The following is an 18,520-nucleotide window of genomic DNA, read 5'->3' as shown; positions in this document are numbered from 1 at the left end:
TCCGCCCTCCTCATGGGACTCAGAATCAAAGTTTAGAACCAGCAAGATCTTTTTTTTTTTTTTTTTAAATTTTACTTTTTGGCTGCACTGTGCAGTATGTGGGATCTTAAGTCCCCAACCACGGATTGAACCCACGCCCCCTGCAGTGGAAGCATGGAGTCTTAACCACTGGACCACCAGGGAAGTCCCCCAGCAAGGTCTTTATTTTATTTAAAAAAAAAGTTTTTCAAAGACAGTATAAAAAATTATACATTTCTTTTTAAAATATTTTATTGTTTATTTGGCTGTACCAGGTCTTAGTTGTGGCATGTGGGATCTTTCAGTTGTAGCACACTGACTTTTCAGCTGTGGCATGTAGATCTAGTTCCCTGACAAGGGATCAAACCCTGAGATGTGGGATCTAGTTTCCTGACAAGAGATTAAACCCAGGCCCCCTGCCTTGGGAGTTGGAAGTCTTAGTCATCGGACCACCAGCGAAGTCCCCAGCAGGGTCTTTAGAGATCACCTAATTTACCTCCCACCTTCAACACCCACCATTTAACAGATGAGGACACTGAAGCCAGAGAATATAAGTGGCATTATTAATGAGTGACAAAGCTGAGATTAGAGCCCTGGCCTCCTGCCTCTCAAGCTAATATATTTTATCCCTGTCATTCAACCTGGCGAATGTACTGCAAGAGAACTTGGCCCCTTGACACCCAATATCATCTGGCTGCCTAAGAAGACTTTTGCAGAGAAGTAGGCTTTATTGAGCTTGCCAGACCTGAAAACCATGGCATTGGATTAAGAGGCTTGGTGGTGGTCGTTGAAGGTATGAAGCATCAGAAAAGGTAAGCTCCTTCTGAAGCAGGAGTGGTGTTGGGGGGATTTTAAGAAATAGCAGGTAAAGGAATTCCCTGACAATCCAGTGGTTGAGACTCTGTACTTCCACTGCAGGGGGCACGGGTTTGATCCCTAGTCATGGAACTAAAATCCTGCACGCTGCACAGCATGGTTAAAAGAAAGAAAGAAAAGAAAGAAATAGGTAGTCAGAAGTAGGGAGAGAAGATTAGAGGCAAGTGATAGAGGCATGGGGCTGGGTTGCCCTGGGCTCAGTGAAGCTGCGGGCGAAAGCCTATGTGAAGGATCGCGAGAAGGGAGGTCGGTAGTAGTGGATGTGGTGGGCTGTGTCCTAGAGGGAAGAGGAGCTGGAGACTGAGGACATGAGGACTCTGTACAGGATGGGGTGGACGTTTTACCCAGCTTTAAAGAACCACAAACTGCCCGCAAACTGGCAGAATCTCTCTGTCTCCTTTGGACCTCTGACCACTCTCTTTTCCCTCCTCCCTTCGATTGCTGGTGGTAATTGCTCTCCATTTGGCGATTACTTAGTTCATTAATTGCCTAAAGAAGAGCATCAGCCTAGGGTGGGGAAATTGGCAAAGAAAGTAATGGGGAAGGAGGACTCTAGGGGGATGGACCTGGACTTGGACCGAGAATGGACTGCAGTGTGGTGGAGGAGAGCAGTCTTGTATAACCGGCTCTAGTCAAGTGGCCTCCTCTGCTCAGCTCTAGTTTGCATGCGTCCTGAGTCGCTTCAGTCATGTCCAACTCTGTGCAACCCTATGGACCGTAGCCCACCAGGCCCCTCTGTCCATGGGATTCTCCAGGCAAGACTACTGGAGTGGGTTGCCATACCCTCCTCCAGGGGATCTTTCTGACCCAGGGATTGAACCTGAGTCTCTCATGTCTCCTGCATTGGCAGGCGGGTTCTAAACACTAGCACCACCTGGGAAGCCCCAGGTCTAGTTTGGAGGAACCTCTTTTCAACTCTAACATGGACTGGACATTGATTTTGCTCTCAGATACCCTACCATCCCCAATCCGTTCACATTCTCCATCATCGAAACAGCCACTCTCCGCCACTGTCATCATCCGCGCCACGGCCATCATAGCAGGCAGCCCCTAAGGTGACTCCCAGTAACCCCTCCGTCCTGGTGTTCATGCCTTTGTGTAATCCTAACCCCTCAAGTGTGGGCTGTATTTAATGACTCACTTCTAGTGGACAGGACTCAGCAGGAGTGATGGGATGTTATTTCAACATGAGGCTACAAAAAGATGTGGCTTCCTTCTTGCACTGAGGAAAGCCATCAACCCTCTGGAGAGGCCCACGTGGCAAGGGGCCACTCAGACAGGCCGACACCCAGTGAGATTCAAGAGCCCAAGAGGAACTGAGTACTGCCAACTATCCTCTGAGTGAGCGTGGAAGTAGATTCTCCTCTGGTGGAGACCATAGATGAGATGGCAACCCATGCTGACACCTTGATTGTGTTCTTGTGAGAGACTTAGAGCCACAGGCACTGAGCTAAACCACGCTCAGATTCCTGACCCACAGAAACTATGAGATAATAATTGTGTGTTGTTTGAGTTGTTAAGTTTTGTGAGTAATCTATTATGCAGTAATAATTAGTACAGCCACTGTCACCATCATTAACCACCATTACTACCATCATCATTAAACTCATGTCATCAATATCACCACCCAACGCCACCATGCTCTCAAACTCACCATGATGACTGCCATCACAGTCATAACCCCCGTCACCATCATCCCCACCTCTATTTTTTTATTAATTAATTTTTAAAACTTTTGGCCACACTGCATGGCATGCAGTATCTTAAGTTGCCTAACCAGGGATCGAACCCACTCTCCCTGCAGTGGAAGCAAAGAGTCTTAACCAGTGGACTTCCAGGAAAGTTCTCTCACTTCTACTTTCAACTCAAATGTGAATTCTGTCATAAGAACTCTCACCACAATCATCACCTTCAGCTACAACAGTCTTTCTAACACCCACTATGTACCAGACTCTAGGCAAGCCCCAAGATTACAAAGAAGTAGGAGACATAGTCTGTGTCTTCGGAGAATCTGTTGGAGTCTCTCTTGGGGAATCAGGACACATTCATAAAAAGAGACTAGTAAGTCGAGGAAGTCTATGCTTATTGCCACTTTGGGTGGTAGGAAAGCCTTCATGGAGGAGGAGGCCCTTAAGTGAAGCTTCAAAGGTTGGTGAGATCTGGATAGGCAGAGGGGAAGGAGACGGGAATCAGCTTGATGTGTCAGGTGGAAAATGAAGTGAGGAGATCTGGCTAGAGGGGAAGACCATGCAGAGGAGGAAGAGTGGGGGGAATGAGGTTGCAACCAGAAAAGAAGCACATGGATTTCTAGTGCATTTGTGCAGGCCTCTATACTTTCCAAAGCATTCTCTGTGCTAAGTTGGTTTAGAAGAGCCATGCTGTTAAAAATGTGCCCTGTTTCCAGGCTTCCAAGGTGGTGCAGTGGTAAAGAATCTGCCTGTCAGTGAAGGAGACGTAAGAGATGCAGGTTTGATCCCTGGGTAGGAAAGATCCTCTGGAAGAGGAAATGACAACCTGCTCCAGTATACTTGTCTGGAGAATTCCATGGACAGAGTAGCCTGATTAGTAACCTAATTAGGGTTAGGGTTAGGGTTAGGGTTAGTCCACGGGCTTGCGACTGAGCACAACACAACCAACAACCTTCAGCCAGGGGGAGGCAGGCCTGAGGCTGAAGCCTCCAGCCTTCTTTTCCAGCAGGAGGCAGTGTGGAGTGATGGGACGCAGTCAACCTGAGTCACAGTTCCTTCCAGTGGATAACAATAGGCAAGTTATTCTCTGCAATTATGCCTGCCTCTCAGGCTGTTGTGTAGACCAGACGTCATACGAAAAACACTGCATGTGATTCCAGGCAGCCTAAAAATAAAATGTTAAGTCCATCCCCTAGTCTCCCTGCCTCGCACCACGTCCATCACCTGGAGATTGGACAGCAGCTGTGTCAGTCCCGTCCAGGCAGACCTGCCACACTGCACAACTTCAGGGGGCACTGTTCGCATGTGGACTCAAGGATAGGGGGATTTAGGGAGTAGATACAATTGACCAACTGCTCCTAAAATCTCTCCCTCCTGGGACTTCCCTGGTAGTCCAGTGGTTAAGACTCTGAGCCTCCATTGCAGGGGCACAGGTTTGATCCCTAGCTGGAAAACTAAGATCCAGCATACTGCACGGCACAGCCAAAAAATTAAAATAAAATAAAATCTTCCCCCTCCTGAGTGTCTTTCAGGACTGGTCCAGGACAGTCAACTCCTCAGCTCAGGCCTGTCTGACCAGGAAATCCCCTGATCCACCTTGCCAGAGGGCTTCCCTGGGGGCTCAGACAATAAAGAATCCGCCTGCAGTGAGGGAGACCTGGATTCGATCCCTGGGTTGGGAAGATCCCCTGGAGAAGGGAACAGCCACCCACTCCAGTATTCTGGCCTGGAAAATTCCATGGACAGAGGAGCCTGGTAGGCTACAGACCGTGGGGTCGAAAAGAGTGGGACATGAGTGAGCGACTTTCACTCTCACTGTCACTTTGCCAGAGAGACTACACGCTCTACCCACTGGGGAGGGCAGGGTCCAGAGCTAGGATTCTAGGCCAGGAAAGAAACATCTAGAGCTTCTGGATGAAGCTCAGGTCCATCCTTCAGCCACGAAACATACCCCGAATTCCATGTAAACAAAATTATGCAACCATCACAACTGTTTACAGATTTCATATCACCAATGCCCTGGGACATAGCTGTGCTGTGCTTATTCGCTCAGTCATGTCCAGCTCTTTGTGACCCGATGGACCGTAGCTCACCAGGCTCCTCTGTCCGTGGGATTCTCCAGGCAAGAATACTGGAGTGGGTTGCCATGCCCTCCTCCAGGGGATCTTCCCAACCCAGGGACTGAACCTAGGTCTCCTGCATTATAGATGGATTCTTTACCATCTGAGCCACCAGGCAAGCCCAGGACATAGCTGCTGCTACTGCTGCTGCTAAGTCACTTCAGTCGTGTCTGACTCTATGTGACCCCATAGACAGCAGCCCACCAGGCTCCCCTGTCCCTGGGATTCTCCAGGCAAGAACACTGGGGTGGGTTGCCATTTCCTTCTCCAATGCATGAAAGTGAAAAGTGAAAGTGAAGTCGCTCAGTCGTGTCTGACTCTTCGAGACCCCATGGACTGCAGCCCATCAGGCTCCTCCGTCCATGGGATTTTCCAGGCAAGAGTACTGGAGTGGGGTGCCATTGCCTTCTCCGAGGACATAGCTAGGTTTTGTTATTTGCTTCACTTTCACTTTATGGATGAATAAATGGGAGCTCATAGAGGTGAGGGGCTTCCTAGGTGGCGCTAGTCGTAAAGAACCCACTTGCCAATGCAAGAGACATAAGAGATGCAGGTCAGTCCCTGGGTTGGGAAGATGCTCTGGAGGAGGACATGGCAAGCCACTCCAATATTCTTGCCTGGAAAATCCCCATGGACAGAGGAGCCTGGTGGGCTACAACCACGGGATCATAAAGAGTCAGACTGAAGTGACTTAGCATACATGCACAAAGAGGTTAAGTGATGTTGCCCAACACCACTGAAGCAGTGAATGGCTGAGTGACCTCAGGATGTCAAAGGTCATGTTGTCCTCCAGCCCCACCCTGCTCCCAGGCTCAGGGATGCTTAGCAACTCGCAGGAAGTCTTTCGGTTTGGAGGGACGCTGTAGGGGGGTTAGAACCCAGGCCTCCTCTCCAGCCCCCAGAGCAGTGTTCTTTCTGCTCCACCACCCTGCACCAGTAGAAAAACTGCTGTGGAGAAGCAAGTTTGGCAGTGGAAAAGGAGAAATAATGGTTGGGGAGAGAGGAGGGAGCTGGAACTCAGCAGGTGACTGTGGAGGATGGGGTCAATATTGAGATGGGAGGGCTGGGGCACCCGGGCCCCTCGTTGGCTGGGGCTGGGACCAGCCTTCCCCACTCCATCAGGCCTGGGGCTGCAGGCTGCCAGTGTTCCTCCATCAAGACCCCTGGAGAGCCTGAAATCAAATATTCCTCCTCCCCTGTTCAGGCAGCCTTATTGCCACTGACAGCAAATGTATTGCTCTAATCTTTTCTCATTTCACCAGGATGGGCTCCATTCTGACCTCCCTCCCAGCCTTGAAGCCTTCATGAGGCAGAAGGGAGGCACTGAGATGGGAGTTGCTGAGGCTGGACTGTAAGGGAACAGTTGCAGTGATCGCAGATTTGATATGCCTTGTCTCTGGAAGGCTGAAAAAGGCTAGAAAATTTGGAGATCTCTGTGGGGGACCCATGATGGAGGGTCCCCTGTGAAAGCAGATGGGAAAGGCTTGGTGGGCAATGAAGAACCTGGGCCTGGAGCCCCAGGGAAACAGACTTCTGCAGAGCAGACAAGCCTGGGCGTGTGTGTTTGTGTGTGTGTGTTGGAGCCAAAATTGTAAGCTTGGGAAATGGTCCTGACGAGATGGGGCAAGGCAGGGTTTGCCCACACCCTCCAGAGTGACTGGCCCACCCTGTCTATCCTCTGTCCACTCCGCTGCCCAAGAAGCCTCGCCAGTGTGAAGCCCCCCTGCTCGCCTGGCTGCCTCTCTTTCTGGTCTTCCCTGCTTAGATGAGCACTCAGGTTCTCTTGTTGTTGTTCAGTTGCCAAGTCGTGTCCGTCACTTTGCAACCCCAAGGACTGCAGCACGCCTCCCTGTCCTTCATAATCTCCTGGGGTTTGCGCAAGTTCATGTCCATTGAATCGGTGATGCCCTCCAACCATGCTTGGCAACCTCAAAAAGGCTTCGTGGGAGGCCTGGGGGTGTGGGAGGGCAGGAGGAGTGGCTCTTGAGAGACACTCAGCCTGGGGGTCAGGGCTGGTGTCTGGAGCCCAGGCAGAGGGGGAGGGGTAGGGTAGGGCAGAGGGACTATGGGAAGGAATCTGCTGCTCTGAGCCTTTGGGGGCCGTGAGAAGGGAACAGCTGGTGAGTGGAGTTTGGCAGGGAGGAGAAGTTGGGGGAGTGAGGCAATGCTCTGGCCCCGGGTCTTTCATTTGCTCGGCTTAAATCAAGCCTGAGCTTGTGTGTCTGTGTGTGTCTGTCTGTCTGTCCCAGGGCAGGGCAGAGCTCCTCTGTCACGTCATGGTACGGACCTGTCTGTCTGAGTGCACCTTCAGGTTAAGCTGGAAAGTTTTCTGGATCCTGACAGTCTATGAGTGTGACAGGGCCTCAGCCTTGGGGCTATATTGTGTGGAAATCCACTTCTCTCTTCAAAGTTCTCTGGCCCTTGCCAGGGAGAAACTTCTGATTGGAGAGCCTGAGCTGGGTCAGAGCTCTGCCTGGGGATCAGCAGGGTTGGGGTGGGGCGGGTGAGGGGCTGAAAGTAGAGGACGGTGCCGGCCTCTGCTGTCCTCCCCTCTGGCAGTGAGCTGCTGCTGCTTACCACCGGGTGAGGCAGCCCAGATCTTAGCAAAGGTCTTCTCATAATTACTCCTTTTTCAGACAGAATCTCTGCCTGAACTGACCTTCTGCTCCTCTCTGATTGCCCCCCAACTCCTTCAGAAAGGATTCCCTGCCTCCCCAGATCTCCTTCTGTTCCCCACACTCCGGAGGTTCATGCCAAGACCACTCCCTCGGGACGGCCATCTGTGCCTTGCTGGTACCTTTTCTTTCCTCCTCCCTTCCTTGTCTGAAGATAGCTGAAGTGGAATGTGAGAACTTTCCTATGAGCCAGGCCAGGAACTGGAACTCCAGGTCTAACCAGAAGGGACTGACTCAGGTGTATGCACTATGCTGGGTCCCCTCTGGGTCTCTTACCTCCCTCAGATCTGGAGATACATCTCCCTTACAGAGCCTTATGTGTGTGTAACATGTCTTCGTTATTGCTTCTAGACCCAGGACTGGAACCTGGGTGGTATCCTCTCTCAGTTTGGAACAGCTCTCTCACGCCGTTTCCACATCGCACCAGGCTGCAGCGCCCCCTAGTGGCCTAAAATCCCTTCCCTCTTGTAGCTTTGCAGGATGGCCCTTCAAAGGGCCTCCAAAGGATTTCCAAACTTTTTCATTCCAAAAAACTTCCAAGACCCTGACATGTTATTAGTGTTGTTTTGTTTTGTTTTTGGGAGGGGTCACGCTGCACGGCTTGCGAGATTTTAATTTCCAACGGGGGCTGAACCCAGTTTCTTGGCAGTGAAAGTGCTGAGTCCTAAACATTGGACTGACAGGGAATTCCAGCAGTTGTATTTTTGATATCCGTTGATTGAGAAAGCACCATAATGACTGAGTTCTGGATCTCATCATTAAAACTCATTTGCATTTTATTCATCCCCCAGCAATCATACAGTTACACATAGTCAATCAGTTACACACAGATGGGTTACTCATAGTCTTTATGGCACCAGGGGCTAAATCTCCTGTGATTACTCCGAGGCCTCTAAATTTGGGAACGATGGACTCAAACCACTCCTTATGTCACTGATGCAGAGACAAGCCTGGAGAGCAGAAGAGATCTGTTTAAATTCACACAGCTCGCGAGGCAGTTGCACCAGAATTTGAATTCAGGGTAGATATTTGCCCCAGGGACTGCCAGTTTCAGCCCTATAGGGGCCTAACTAGGCAGGAAGCTGCAGGCAGAGGGTTGGGTGATGGGCAGGAGAGCAAGACCATCCCCAAGAAGTGCGGAGAGCGCATCCCATCTTCCTTGAATTCAGAGCAGGTAAAACAAGCCTAGAGGGGTTGCAAAAGGGACCCAGGGGAAGGCGAGGCAGAGGAACAGACAGAGAATAAGTAGAGACGACAGTCTGCTCTGCTTCCAGCACTTGCCCTATTAACCCAAACTGCGCAGACTTCAGACAAGTCATTTAACTTCTCTGAGACTCACCTTTGTCGTCTGTAAAATGGGAGGGAACTAGCAGTTGAACCTTCCCCTCCCTGTGGGAATAATACTTAGCTTGTCCCATATGACTGTTGAGAGAATCTAATGAAATGTGGGTGAAAGTTCTGGATACATAGCAACAGCTGGGGAAGAGAACTTTGAATCCATGATCTCCTTTTTAAACCTCATATCAACAGATAGCAGAAGTTGAACAGAGACAGAGAGAGCCCAGATCTGATTCCAGGCCTGACTCCAAGAACTGGCTCTTGACTTAACTTCCAGGGTTAAGAATTAGTAGTGGTGCTACCTGTTACAATTTACATAAATCTCTGGTCATGTTTCAGAACCAGCTACTTTCCTCTTCCTTTTCTCAGCCTGTCTCCCTACAATTCCAGCCACCTTGAACTCAGAGTAGCTGAGCATCCTCTGAGTGAAGCATGGGCAGGCGGTAGTGCTTGATGGGTCAGCTGAGGTGGGCACAGTGAGAAGGAGAGTACACTAGTGTTGGTGGGAGGGGGGATGGAGGGGCAGTACAAGGTAAAAGTGAAAAGTGAAAGTGAAGTCGCTCAGTCCTATTTGACTCTTTGTGACCCTATGGACTGTAGCCTACCATGCTCCTCCTTCCATGGGATTTTCCAGTGAGTCTCAAACTTGTTTGCACATCAGAATCACTTGGGAAGTTTTTAGAAAATTCCCTAGTCTCACTCTTCATGATTCTAGGTCTTGGACACATATTTTGCATTCTCATGACCAGCTGGGCAGGAAAGGGGTGGTGAGGCTACTTTACTTTCTTGGGGGTAGCCATTCAACAGCAATTCTAGAGCACTGGGTTCTCAGTGTAGTCACCCCATCAGTAGCATCAGCATCACTTGGAAATGCATTAGAAATGCAAGTCCTCAGGCCCTACCAAAGACTTAATGACCAGAAACTCTAACCATGGGCCCAGCAACCTGTTTCAACAAGAACCCTTGAGGGGATTCTGATGCATACTTGAGAATCCCTAGGTCTAGAGAAGGAACCTACTGCAGGTCAGGCACATGGAAGCACTGTGGTCTTGGCTTTTAAGGAGGCTGGAATTTAGCAGAAAGAAGTTCAGGACCTCAATAACTGCATCTCTTCCCCTAGGCAATGGTCTAAGGAACCTGGACACCTGGGAGAGGCACAGATGTGTCTAAAAGGGGACTTGGTTGTATTAGAGCCTGATTCAATTCAACACATTATTCCTTGTGAGAGGGTGATTCCTAGGCATGGGGAAGGAAAAACATGGGTTTGGGAAGATTTGTTTTGTTTTCAGTGAGAGGGAGGTCATCAGAAGAAAGTAAAAACAAAAGAAGACAGGGAGACACAAAGAAATAAGAACTAATACTTAAATGGAGCCCTTACTATATGCCAGGCACTGTGCTAAGAGTTTTGCACACACTCTCTCATTTAATCCTCCCAACAGCCCTTTAGACTATAATTATCACCCCCATTTAATACATATGGAAATGGAGGCACAGACAAGTCAAGCTGCCCATCACACAACACATAAGTGACAGAAGTAGACCTTAAACCAGGGCCAGTATAACTCCTGAGCCCATGCATTTTACCAATAAGCTTTGGTGCTTCTCTTAAGAGAACAGGAAGTTCTCGCCTGCTATTTGCTTAAAAAAAAAAAAAAAACCTTCAATGGCTCACTAGTGCCTGGAGAATTAAACTTACCTTATACGGCTTCGTATTCAAGGTCTCTTATTCTGTGATACCAAAATTCCCTCCAGCCTTTACCACCCCCTATCAAGATTCTTGCACTTCCGCCACGCTGGATTAATTTCTCCATCTTCTCTAAACACTTCTGACTACTTCACTTCCCATTCCCCTCCCCGTTGGGATCCTATCCATTCCTCCAGCTCAATTCAAATGCCTCTTCCTCCCTGATTCCCAGCCAGAAGAGGGCTTGCTCCCCCCGCCCCGAAGCCCTGGGGACACACTCCGCATCTCCGTACTCTGCGCGGCGTGTACCCCACCCCACCTCACCGGCGCGCCCAGCGCACTGCCTGGAACGCAGAAGTGCTCCACACGTGCTGGTGTAATTGACAAAGGGAACAGGAATTCTTGAATGGAGGTAGGGAGTAAGACCCGTAGAGATGGAGAGCAAATGAGAAGGAACTGGGAGATAAAAGCCGAAATGGGGAGAGAGGATGAAGACAAACACTGGGCGGCAACCAGACGGCCCGCCGCTGGGGCCGCGTCTCCTCCAGCCCAGCCAGGCCTTCCCATCCCCCCGCCCCCCTACTGCCCAGCGACCGACGGCGCCGGTTCCCCGGTCGCGACTTCTGGGCAGGCGGCCCGCCTGACGCGAGGTGGGGCGCGAGGGCGCCGGGGCAGCGCGCTCGACCGGCCATCCGCGTCCTTCCATTAGCATAAATCCCATTAGCGGCTCCGGCGCGCCGCGGCGGCCGCGGGAGCGGGTAAGACGAGGGCTCTGCCTCGCGCAGCGGCGAGGGCGGGCGTAACGGAGCTAATGCACCCTTCGACGGCGCGGTCCAGCAGGCAGAGGCCCTCTTACAACCATTACCTCGCTGGTTCCTCCGAACCACCCGGTGCGTGGGGCTCTCCCAATGCGAGAGATTAAATAACCAAGCCAACATCTTGCCTCTAATAGGTGGCAGGGCCGGGAATCGAATGCGTGCTTTCTGGCATCAGTTCTCACGCTTTCCCATCACAGCTCCAGGATGCCTCCCGACCCAGAGAACTACAGTTTGATAAGAAAGGGGTTTAAAAATCCCCCCTACCCCCCACACACATTCTCAAGGGCTGGTGTAGCAGGGAAGGGGGTTGAGTGGAATGGGAAGGGTGTGGTGGTGCTTTGGGTGAAGGGAGGAATGGGGGAGAGGTCAGTATCACCAACCCTCATCCATCATTTGGGACACAGAGTTTGGGTGATGGGGTGGAATGCTTCCACTGTCCTATTGAATGCACCTCAGCTCCCTCACATGACTATTTATTGGAGCTGCAAAAGCAAGAGATCATAGCAGTAAATGAGAGGAGTACCATCTCTGTTCTCTGGAAGTTTATGGTCTTGTAGGTAAAATCAGGAATATTTGGTGGGCACTCACTGTGTGCCAGGAACTGTGCGAAGTGTTTTACATGGACGGCTCACTTATCTATGAAATAGGTATTATTATGATTTCCATTCCTAGACAAGTGAGCAAAGGCACAGATGACTTCAAGTCCATATAGCTGGTGACTAGAAGAACCAGGAAGATGAAAAAGATGAGCTGACCTGTGGGAGGAAGTCGTGCTAGGGAAGCTTATAGGGAAAGGCATGGCTTTAGGCCTCGGAGACCTTGAGCAAGGCAGAAAACATCTCAGCTGCTGCAAAGGATTAGGAAAATTTAGCCAGGGGAAGAGGCTGTGAGGGTGGGAAAGAGGAGCTGGAAATACCAGAGGGTCATGAAGTGCAGCTCTAAGGGCAAGCCAGGGCCAGGTTAGGAGAGCCTTGTTAAGGATTTTGGTCTTTATTGAGGAGGAAGTTGAAGTCATTAATGGTTTTAAACAAGAGAGGCATGATTAGAATTACATTCTTAAAAAATCATTCAGGGTGTAAAAAAATGCAAGTGAAGAGTAACCAGATTCACTGATGGCTTGGACAACTGAGTTGGGATTAAGGTGGAGAAGATAGGAAGAAGTGGATACATACAAAGAGATACTTAAGAACAGTGCTGAAGTAGGACTTCTCTGGTAGTCCAGTGGTTAAGAATCTACCTGCTAATGCAGGGGACACAGGTTTGATCCCTGACCTGAGAAGATTCCACATGCCATGGGGTGACGAATCTCACAGGCCACAGCTACTGAAGTCCTTGTGCTCTAGAAAACCCGCGAGCAGCAACTACTGAGCCTGCCTGCCCTGGAGCCTGCTCTCTGCCACCACAATGAGAAGCCTGCGCACCAGCGACTAAGACCCAGTGCAGCCAAATGATAAAAGAAAAAAACAAAAGAATATTAAAAAAAAAAAGACTTGTTCTAAGTATTGGATAAGGGTTGAAGGGGAGAGGGTGAGAACTCAGTCATTTTACACCCCCTTCTCTCCCTCAGCCCCTAATCATTTAATAAATCCATTTCATTTCATGAATATCTTTGCCACCTGTCCCCTCCTTTCCATTCCCACTGCCACTTGTCTTGGGTCCTCTCCCTAACAATGAAGCAAGAGTCTTTCTACCTTCAGATTTTCCTCTCTCTAACAATCCTCCATGCCATTTGAGCATGGTGGTCGTGGTTTAGTTACTAAGTCATGTCCAACGCTTGCGACCCTATGAACTGTAGCCTACAAGGTTCCTCTGTCCATGAAATTTTCTGGGCAAGAATACTGGAGTGGGTTTCCATTTCCTTCTCCAGGGGATCTTCCCAACCCAGGTTTCCTGCAATGCAGGCAGTCTCCTGCATTGCAGGTGGATTCCTTATTACTGAGCCATCAGGGAAGCCCCCATTTGAGCATACAACCCATGTAAAATGCAAGCATAATCAGAGTCAACCCAGGCTCTATTATCTTCTCATTGTGTCAATTATAGGATAAAGTCCCATCCCTTCTTAGTCTGGTCATTCTTTGCTAACGTCTTCTTCCCCTCATTCGGCTGAAGCTGCAAGAGGCATCATACCCACTGAACACCCAAAATTACCTGCATGGTGAGGTAAATATTCCTTCACAGCACTAAACCTTCATAAATCCTTTGCTTGTGTATTTATAATATATACACGTGTGGCTCATTTCTGAGATGTCACATGATCCTCCCATTGCCAGGAATTTGCCACCCCTTTCTATTGGGTAAATTCCTATTCACACTTTATGTCCCAGCTCAGGTATCAACTCTCTGTAGACTTTTCTAACACTCCCACTCGGATTAATTGATTCCTCATCTGTGCTTTAAAGCACTTTACACAAATTCTGTCTTTGTATGTGTTGTGTTATAGGTGTAAGGAGGCACAGGCTAATGCAGGGGTGGTGGTAGAAGAACAGGAAAAAAATAGTTCAGAGTACATCACATGTGTCAAAGCTATGGTTTTTCTAGTAGTCCTGTATGGATGTGAGAGTTGGACTATAAAGAAAGCTGATTGCCGAAGAAATGATGCTTTTGAACTGTGGTGTTGGATAAGACTCTTGAGAGTCCCTTGGACTGCAAGGAGATCCAACCAGTCCATCCTAAAGGAGATCAGTCCTGAATATTCATTGGAAAGACTGATGCTGAAGCTGAAGCTCCAATACTTTGGCCACGTGATGTGAAGAGCTGACACAGGAAAAAAACTCTGATGCTGGGAAAAGTTGAGGGCAAGAGGAGAAGGGGATGACAGAGGATGAGATGGTTGGATGGCACCACTCACTCAATGGACACGAGTTTGAGCAAACTCAAGGAGATAGTGATGGACAGAGAAGCCTGGCATGCTGCAATTCATGAGGTCTCAAAGAGTTGGACAGGATTTAGCGACTGAACAAAAACAACAATATTATGTGTAGTAAGAATCAGTAGAGCTCTGTGCTATGTGGTTGTAATGTAAACTCTCTTGTCTCAGGAGGCCTTACAAATAGCTGTGAAAAGAAGAGAAGCAAAAGGCAAAAGAAGAAAAGGAAAGATATACCCATTTGAATGCAGAGTTCCAAAGAATAGCAAGGAGAGATAAGAAAGCCTTCCTCAGTGCAAAGCAATAGAGGAAAACAATAGAATGGGAAAGACTAGAGATCTCTTCAAGAGAATTAGAGAGATCAAGGGAACATTTCATGCAAAGATGGGCACAATAAAGGATGGGAATGGTATGGACCTAACAGAAGCTGAAGATATTAAGAAGAGGTGGCAACAATACACAGAAGAACTATACAAAAAATATCTTCATGACCCCAATAATCACGATGGTGTGATTACTCACCTAGAGCCAGACATCCTGGAATGTGAAGTCAAGTGGGCCTTAGGAGGCATCACTACAAACAAAGCTAGTGGAGGTGATGGGATTCCAGTTGAGCTATTTCAAATCCTAAAAGATGATGCTGTGAAAGTACTGCACTCAATATGCCAGCAAATCTGGAAAACAGCTGTGGCCACAGGACTGGAAAAGGTCAGTTTCATTCCAATCCCAAAGGAAGGCAATGCCAAAGAATGCTCAAACTACCACACAATTGCACTCATCTCACATGCTAGCAAAGTAATGCTCAAAATTCTCCAAGCCAGGCTTCAACAGCATGTGAATTGTGAACTTCCAGATGTTCAAGCTGGATTTAGAAAAGGCAGAGGAACCAGAGATCAAATTGCCAACATCTGCTGGATCATCGAAAAAGCAAGAGAGTTCCGGAAAAACATCAACTTCTGCTTTATTGACTATGACAAAGCCTTTGACTGTGTGGATCACAATAAACTGTGGAAAATTCTGGAAGAGATGGGAATACCACACCACCTGACCTGCCTCTTGAGAAACCTGTATGCGGGTCAGGAAGTGACAGTTAAAACTGGACATGGAACAACAGACTGGTTCCAAACCAGGAAAGGAGTACATCAAGGCTGTATATTGTCACCCTGCTTATCTAACTTATATGCAGAGTACATCATGAGAAACGCTGGGCTGGATGAAGCACAAGTTGGAATCAAGCTTGTCAGGAAAAATATCAGTAATCTCAGATATGCAGATGACACCAACCTCATGGCAGAAAGCGAAGAAGAACTAAAGAGCCTCTTGATGAAAGTGAAAGAGGAGAGTGGAAAAAGTTGGCTTAAAACTCAACATTCAGAAAACTAAGATCATGGCATCTGGTCCCATCACTTCATGGCAAATAGATGGGGAGGCAATGGAAACAGTGTCAGACTTTATTTTTGGGGGTTCCAAAATCACTGCAGATGGTGACTGCAGCCATGAAATTACAAGACGCTTACTCCTTGGAAGAAAAGTTATGACCAACCTAGACAGCATATTAAAAAGCAGAGACATCACTTTGCTAACAAAGGTCTGCCTAGTCAAAGTATGTTTTTTCCAGTAGTCATGAATGGATGTGAGAAACTATAAAGAAAGCTGAGCGCTGAAGAATGGATGCTTTTGAATTGTGGTATTGGAGAAGACTCTTGAGAGTCCCTTGGACTGTAAGGAGATCCAACCAGTCCATCCTAAAGGGACTCAGTCCTGAATATTCATTGGAACGACTGATGCTGAAGCTGAAACACCAATACTTTGGCCACCTGATGCGAACTGACTCATTGGAAAAGACCCTGATGCTGGGAAAGATTGAAGGTGGGAGAAGGGGACGACAGAGGATGATATGGTTGGATGGCATCACCGACTCCATGGACAAGAGTCTGAGTAAACTCCGGGAGTTAGTGATGGACAGGGAGACCCGGCGAGCTGCAGTCCATGGGGGTGACAAAGAGTCGACTGAGGGACTGAACTGAACTGAACTGTCAGCTCAGTAAATCTTCCGGAATTCTTCCTATTCAATGGAGAGATGATCCACTGATCAGTTAAGAATTTCCAAAAGTCCTATTTCCGGGTCTGGGGAAAACAGGCCCAGAATAATTTGCCCTCAAAAAGTGTCATTTGCCCTTAGTCAACATGGTATCTTGAATGCCTTCAAGAAAGGGCTCCGGAGGGAGTGGGGGAAAGGGAGAAAGAAAACCCCCTAAACTGTTGACCTTAGTCAAGATGGCTGCCTTTGGCGTCGCTCTATCAGAATGCGCATGCCTATTCTTGTCCCCGCCCTTCTCCGTTGCCCTGGCGTGTGCGTCAGAGCGTAGTGGGGGGGGGGGGGGAAACACCGCGGGAGGAATAAATTTCTCTGTGATTGGTTGGGGCAGGATTTCAAACCTGGGCTGGCGGCACGGTGCTGGTCCGCCGTTGGGTGAGACGCGGAGGGAAGTAGAAGGCCGCCCGGGTGGGGCCAGGCGGACCCGACAAGGTGGGTGTTGGGGTCCTTCTGGCGCTGGGTTTGTTGGGGGAGGGAGGAGTCCCCGGTGGTGAGCTGTGGCCCCCCACGGGGTCGGGGTAGGGGGAGGCCGGCACCTACAGCTCCGCCGCGGCCCTCCTCCGGCCGGGGGCGCGGGCGGCCTGAGCCGCCGGTTATTTAGGGAGTGGGGGGGTTTCTTTTCGTGGCGCCATGTTTTGTGGAAAGCCGGGGGCGTCATTTTGAGATGGTGACTTCAGCAGGGCAGAAGCTACCCCAAAGAAATGGTTCTCACTTAAAGACAGAAAGTAGGTGGGGTAGCAAGACTTTTTCGAGGGTTCTTTTCGGAGGAACAAAACTTTTTCAAAGGGAAAAGCCCTGGTGTTGTAGAGGCCGAGGCGGCTTGGAGTGGAGCCCCTCTTTCTAGTGGGCTGTGAGAGTCTCGGTAAATGATGACATTTGCCTTTCTCATTAAAATCTCAGCCTTAGAAACAGCAAGGCCTTACTTTACCCTTTCACATACATCCCTGTTCATCTCTCAGCAGAGAGTCTGTAGGAGGGAGTATATAGGATTGTGGGGTGGGTGGGAAGATAAGCTTTTTTTTTTTTAAGAAACGTCATCGTACTCGTTAATGTGGTGGGTGAGCTTTCGAGTTATTGAAAGTGTTTAGAGAAGTCGCCTTTCCTATAGGTTAATCATTCAACAGGTATTCAGTGCAAAATTAAGTACAAGACAGTCTCGCTTGGCTTTAAAGGAGCTTGCAACTTATTTGTGCTAATAGAACTTAGAAAGATAACTGTGGTGAATCTAGTAGACCTTTACACTGTGCGTTAGTCCGGCCCTTTTAGAAGATATTTTGACACCATTTATCAAGAGTCATAAGAGATTTTTTTACCGTCTGACTTGGTACTCCAAGCCTTGGAAATGCATTTTTAAGGAACATGGCCACTTGAAGAAAAATACTGTCCACAGTGATGTTCATCTTATTCGTTCATTGAATATTTTGTCATCATTTGCCAAATGTCAGGCATTGTTCTAGGCACCAGGAGCTCATCAGTGAACAAAAATCTCTGCCTTCTTGGAAGTTAAACTATTGGGGAGACAGACAATAAGTTAATTGTCTGTTAAGTAAGATTTTTTTAAGTTTTGCCAGATAAGTAAGTTAATATGTAAATATGTTAGATGTAGATAAATGCTTTTGAGCAAAGTAAAGCAGGAGTTTGGGGGGAAGGATGCAATTTGAAAGAGTGGTTAACAATGGGACAGTGTTTTTTTTAATTGAAGTATAGTTGATTGACAGTGTCATATTAGTTTCTGGTTTACAGCAAAGTGATTCATGTTCTTTTTCATATTTTTCTCCATTATGTATTTTCTCCATTATGGATTATTACAGGTCCTGCTATACAGTAGGACCTTGTTTGTCTGTTTTATGTATAATAGTTTGTATCTGTTAATCCCAAACTCCTAATTTATCCCGCCCCCTTTCGTTTTTGGTTGCCATAAGTTGATTTTCCATTTCTGTTTCGTAAATCAGTTCATTTGTGCTATATTTTAGATTCTACATATAAAGCTTTGCGCAGTGGCAGTATTGTAGCCAATGAGGTTTATCCGAGGCACGATTATTGCTAATAGAGTCTACATATAAGCAATGTCCTGTGGTATTTGTCTTTTTCTGATTTACTTCACTTAGTATGCTAATCTCTAGGTCCATCCATGTTGCTGCAAATGGCATTATTTCATTCAGGGCTGAGTAGTATTCAGTGTGTGTATATATATGTGTGTGTGTGTATAATATATATATTACATATAATACATATAATATACACATATATAACACACACACACACACACACACACACACACCCTTCTTTATCCATTCATCTATTAATGGACACTTAGGTTGTTTCCTTGTCTTAGCTAT

The 18,520-nt window shown here is 48.1% G+C and overlaps 3 protein-coding genes and 1 pseudogene across 10 annotated transcripts in view; 2 read left to right on the top strand and 2 right to left on the bottom strand.

Annotated features, from left to right (window-relative positions):
* Positions 1-18,520, bottom strand: part of LOC122427692 (tubulin alpha-1C chain) — a 1,128,437-nt gene that overhangs the window by 428,426 nt on the left and 681,491 nt on the right. The gene's annotated exons all lie outside the window — the stretch shown is intronic.
* Positions 8,136-11,398, bottom strand: LOC122427706. 2 transcript variants are annotated; one of them, XR_006265514.1, is made up of 2 exons: positions 10,412-10,719; positions 8,136-8,327 (listed from the first exon to the last, which is right to left on the bottom strand). XR_006265514.1 is itself a non-coding variant. In XM_043447384.1 (2 exons), the coding sequence occupies exons 1-2, from the start codon at positions 11,335-11,337 to the stop codon at positions 8,303-8,305; spliced, it is 639 nt and encodes a 212-aa protein (XP_043303319.1). In that variant the 5' UTR covers positions 11,338-11,398; the 3' UTR covers positions 8,136-8,302. The 2 variants fall into 2 exon arrangements, 1 of the variants encoding a protein (XP_043303319.1); XM_043447384.1 differs by lacking the exon at positions 10,412-10,719 and adding an exon at positions 10,724-11,398.
* RACGAP1 (Rac GTPase activating protein 1) overlaps positions 10,793-18,520 on the top strand; it is a 30,592-nt gene continuing 22,864 nt past the window's right edge. The window contains exon 1 of one of the 7 annotated variants that reach the window (XM_043447353.1): positions 10,793-10,811. The gene's annotated coding sequence lies outside the window, so the exon portion shown is untranslated. Of the gene's footprint in view, positions 10,812-16,477; positions 16,614-16,653; positions 16,672-16,809; positions 16,911-17,025; positions 17,044-18,520 lie in introns of those variants that run through there. The other 6 variants (XM_043447349.1, XM_043447350.1, XM_043447352.1 and 3 more) reach the window with 6 other exon arrangements.
* On the top strand, positions 18,168-18,290 carry LOC122427891 (annotated as a pseudogene).

The sequence above is a fragment of the Cervus canadensis genome, chromosome 25 (genome assembly GCF_019320065.1).
Source record: "Cervus canadensis isolate Bull #8, Minnesota chromosome 25, ASM1932006v1, whole genome shotgun sequence".
NCBI classification, from domain to species: domain Eukaryota; kingdom Metazoa; phylum Chordata; class Mammalia; order Artiodactyla; family Cervidae; genus Cervus; species Cervus canadensis.
This window is presented reverse-complemented; position numbering and strand designations above follow the sequence as displayed.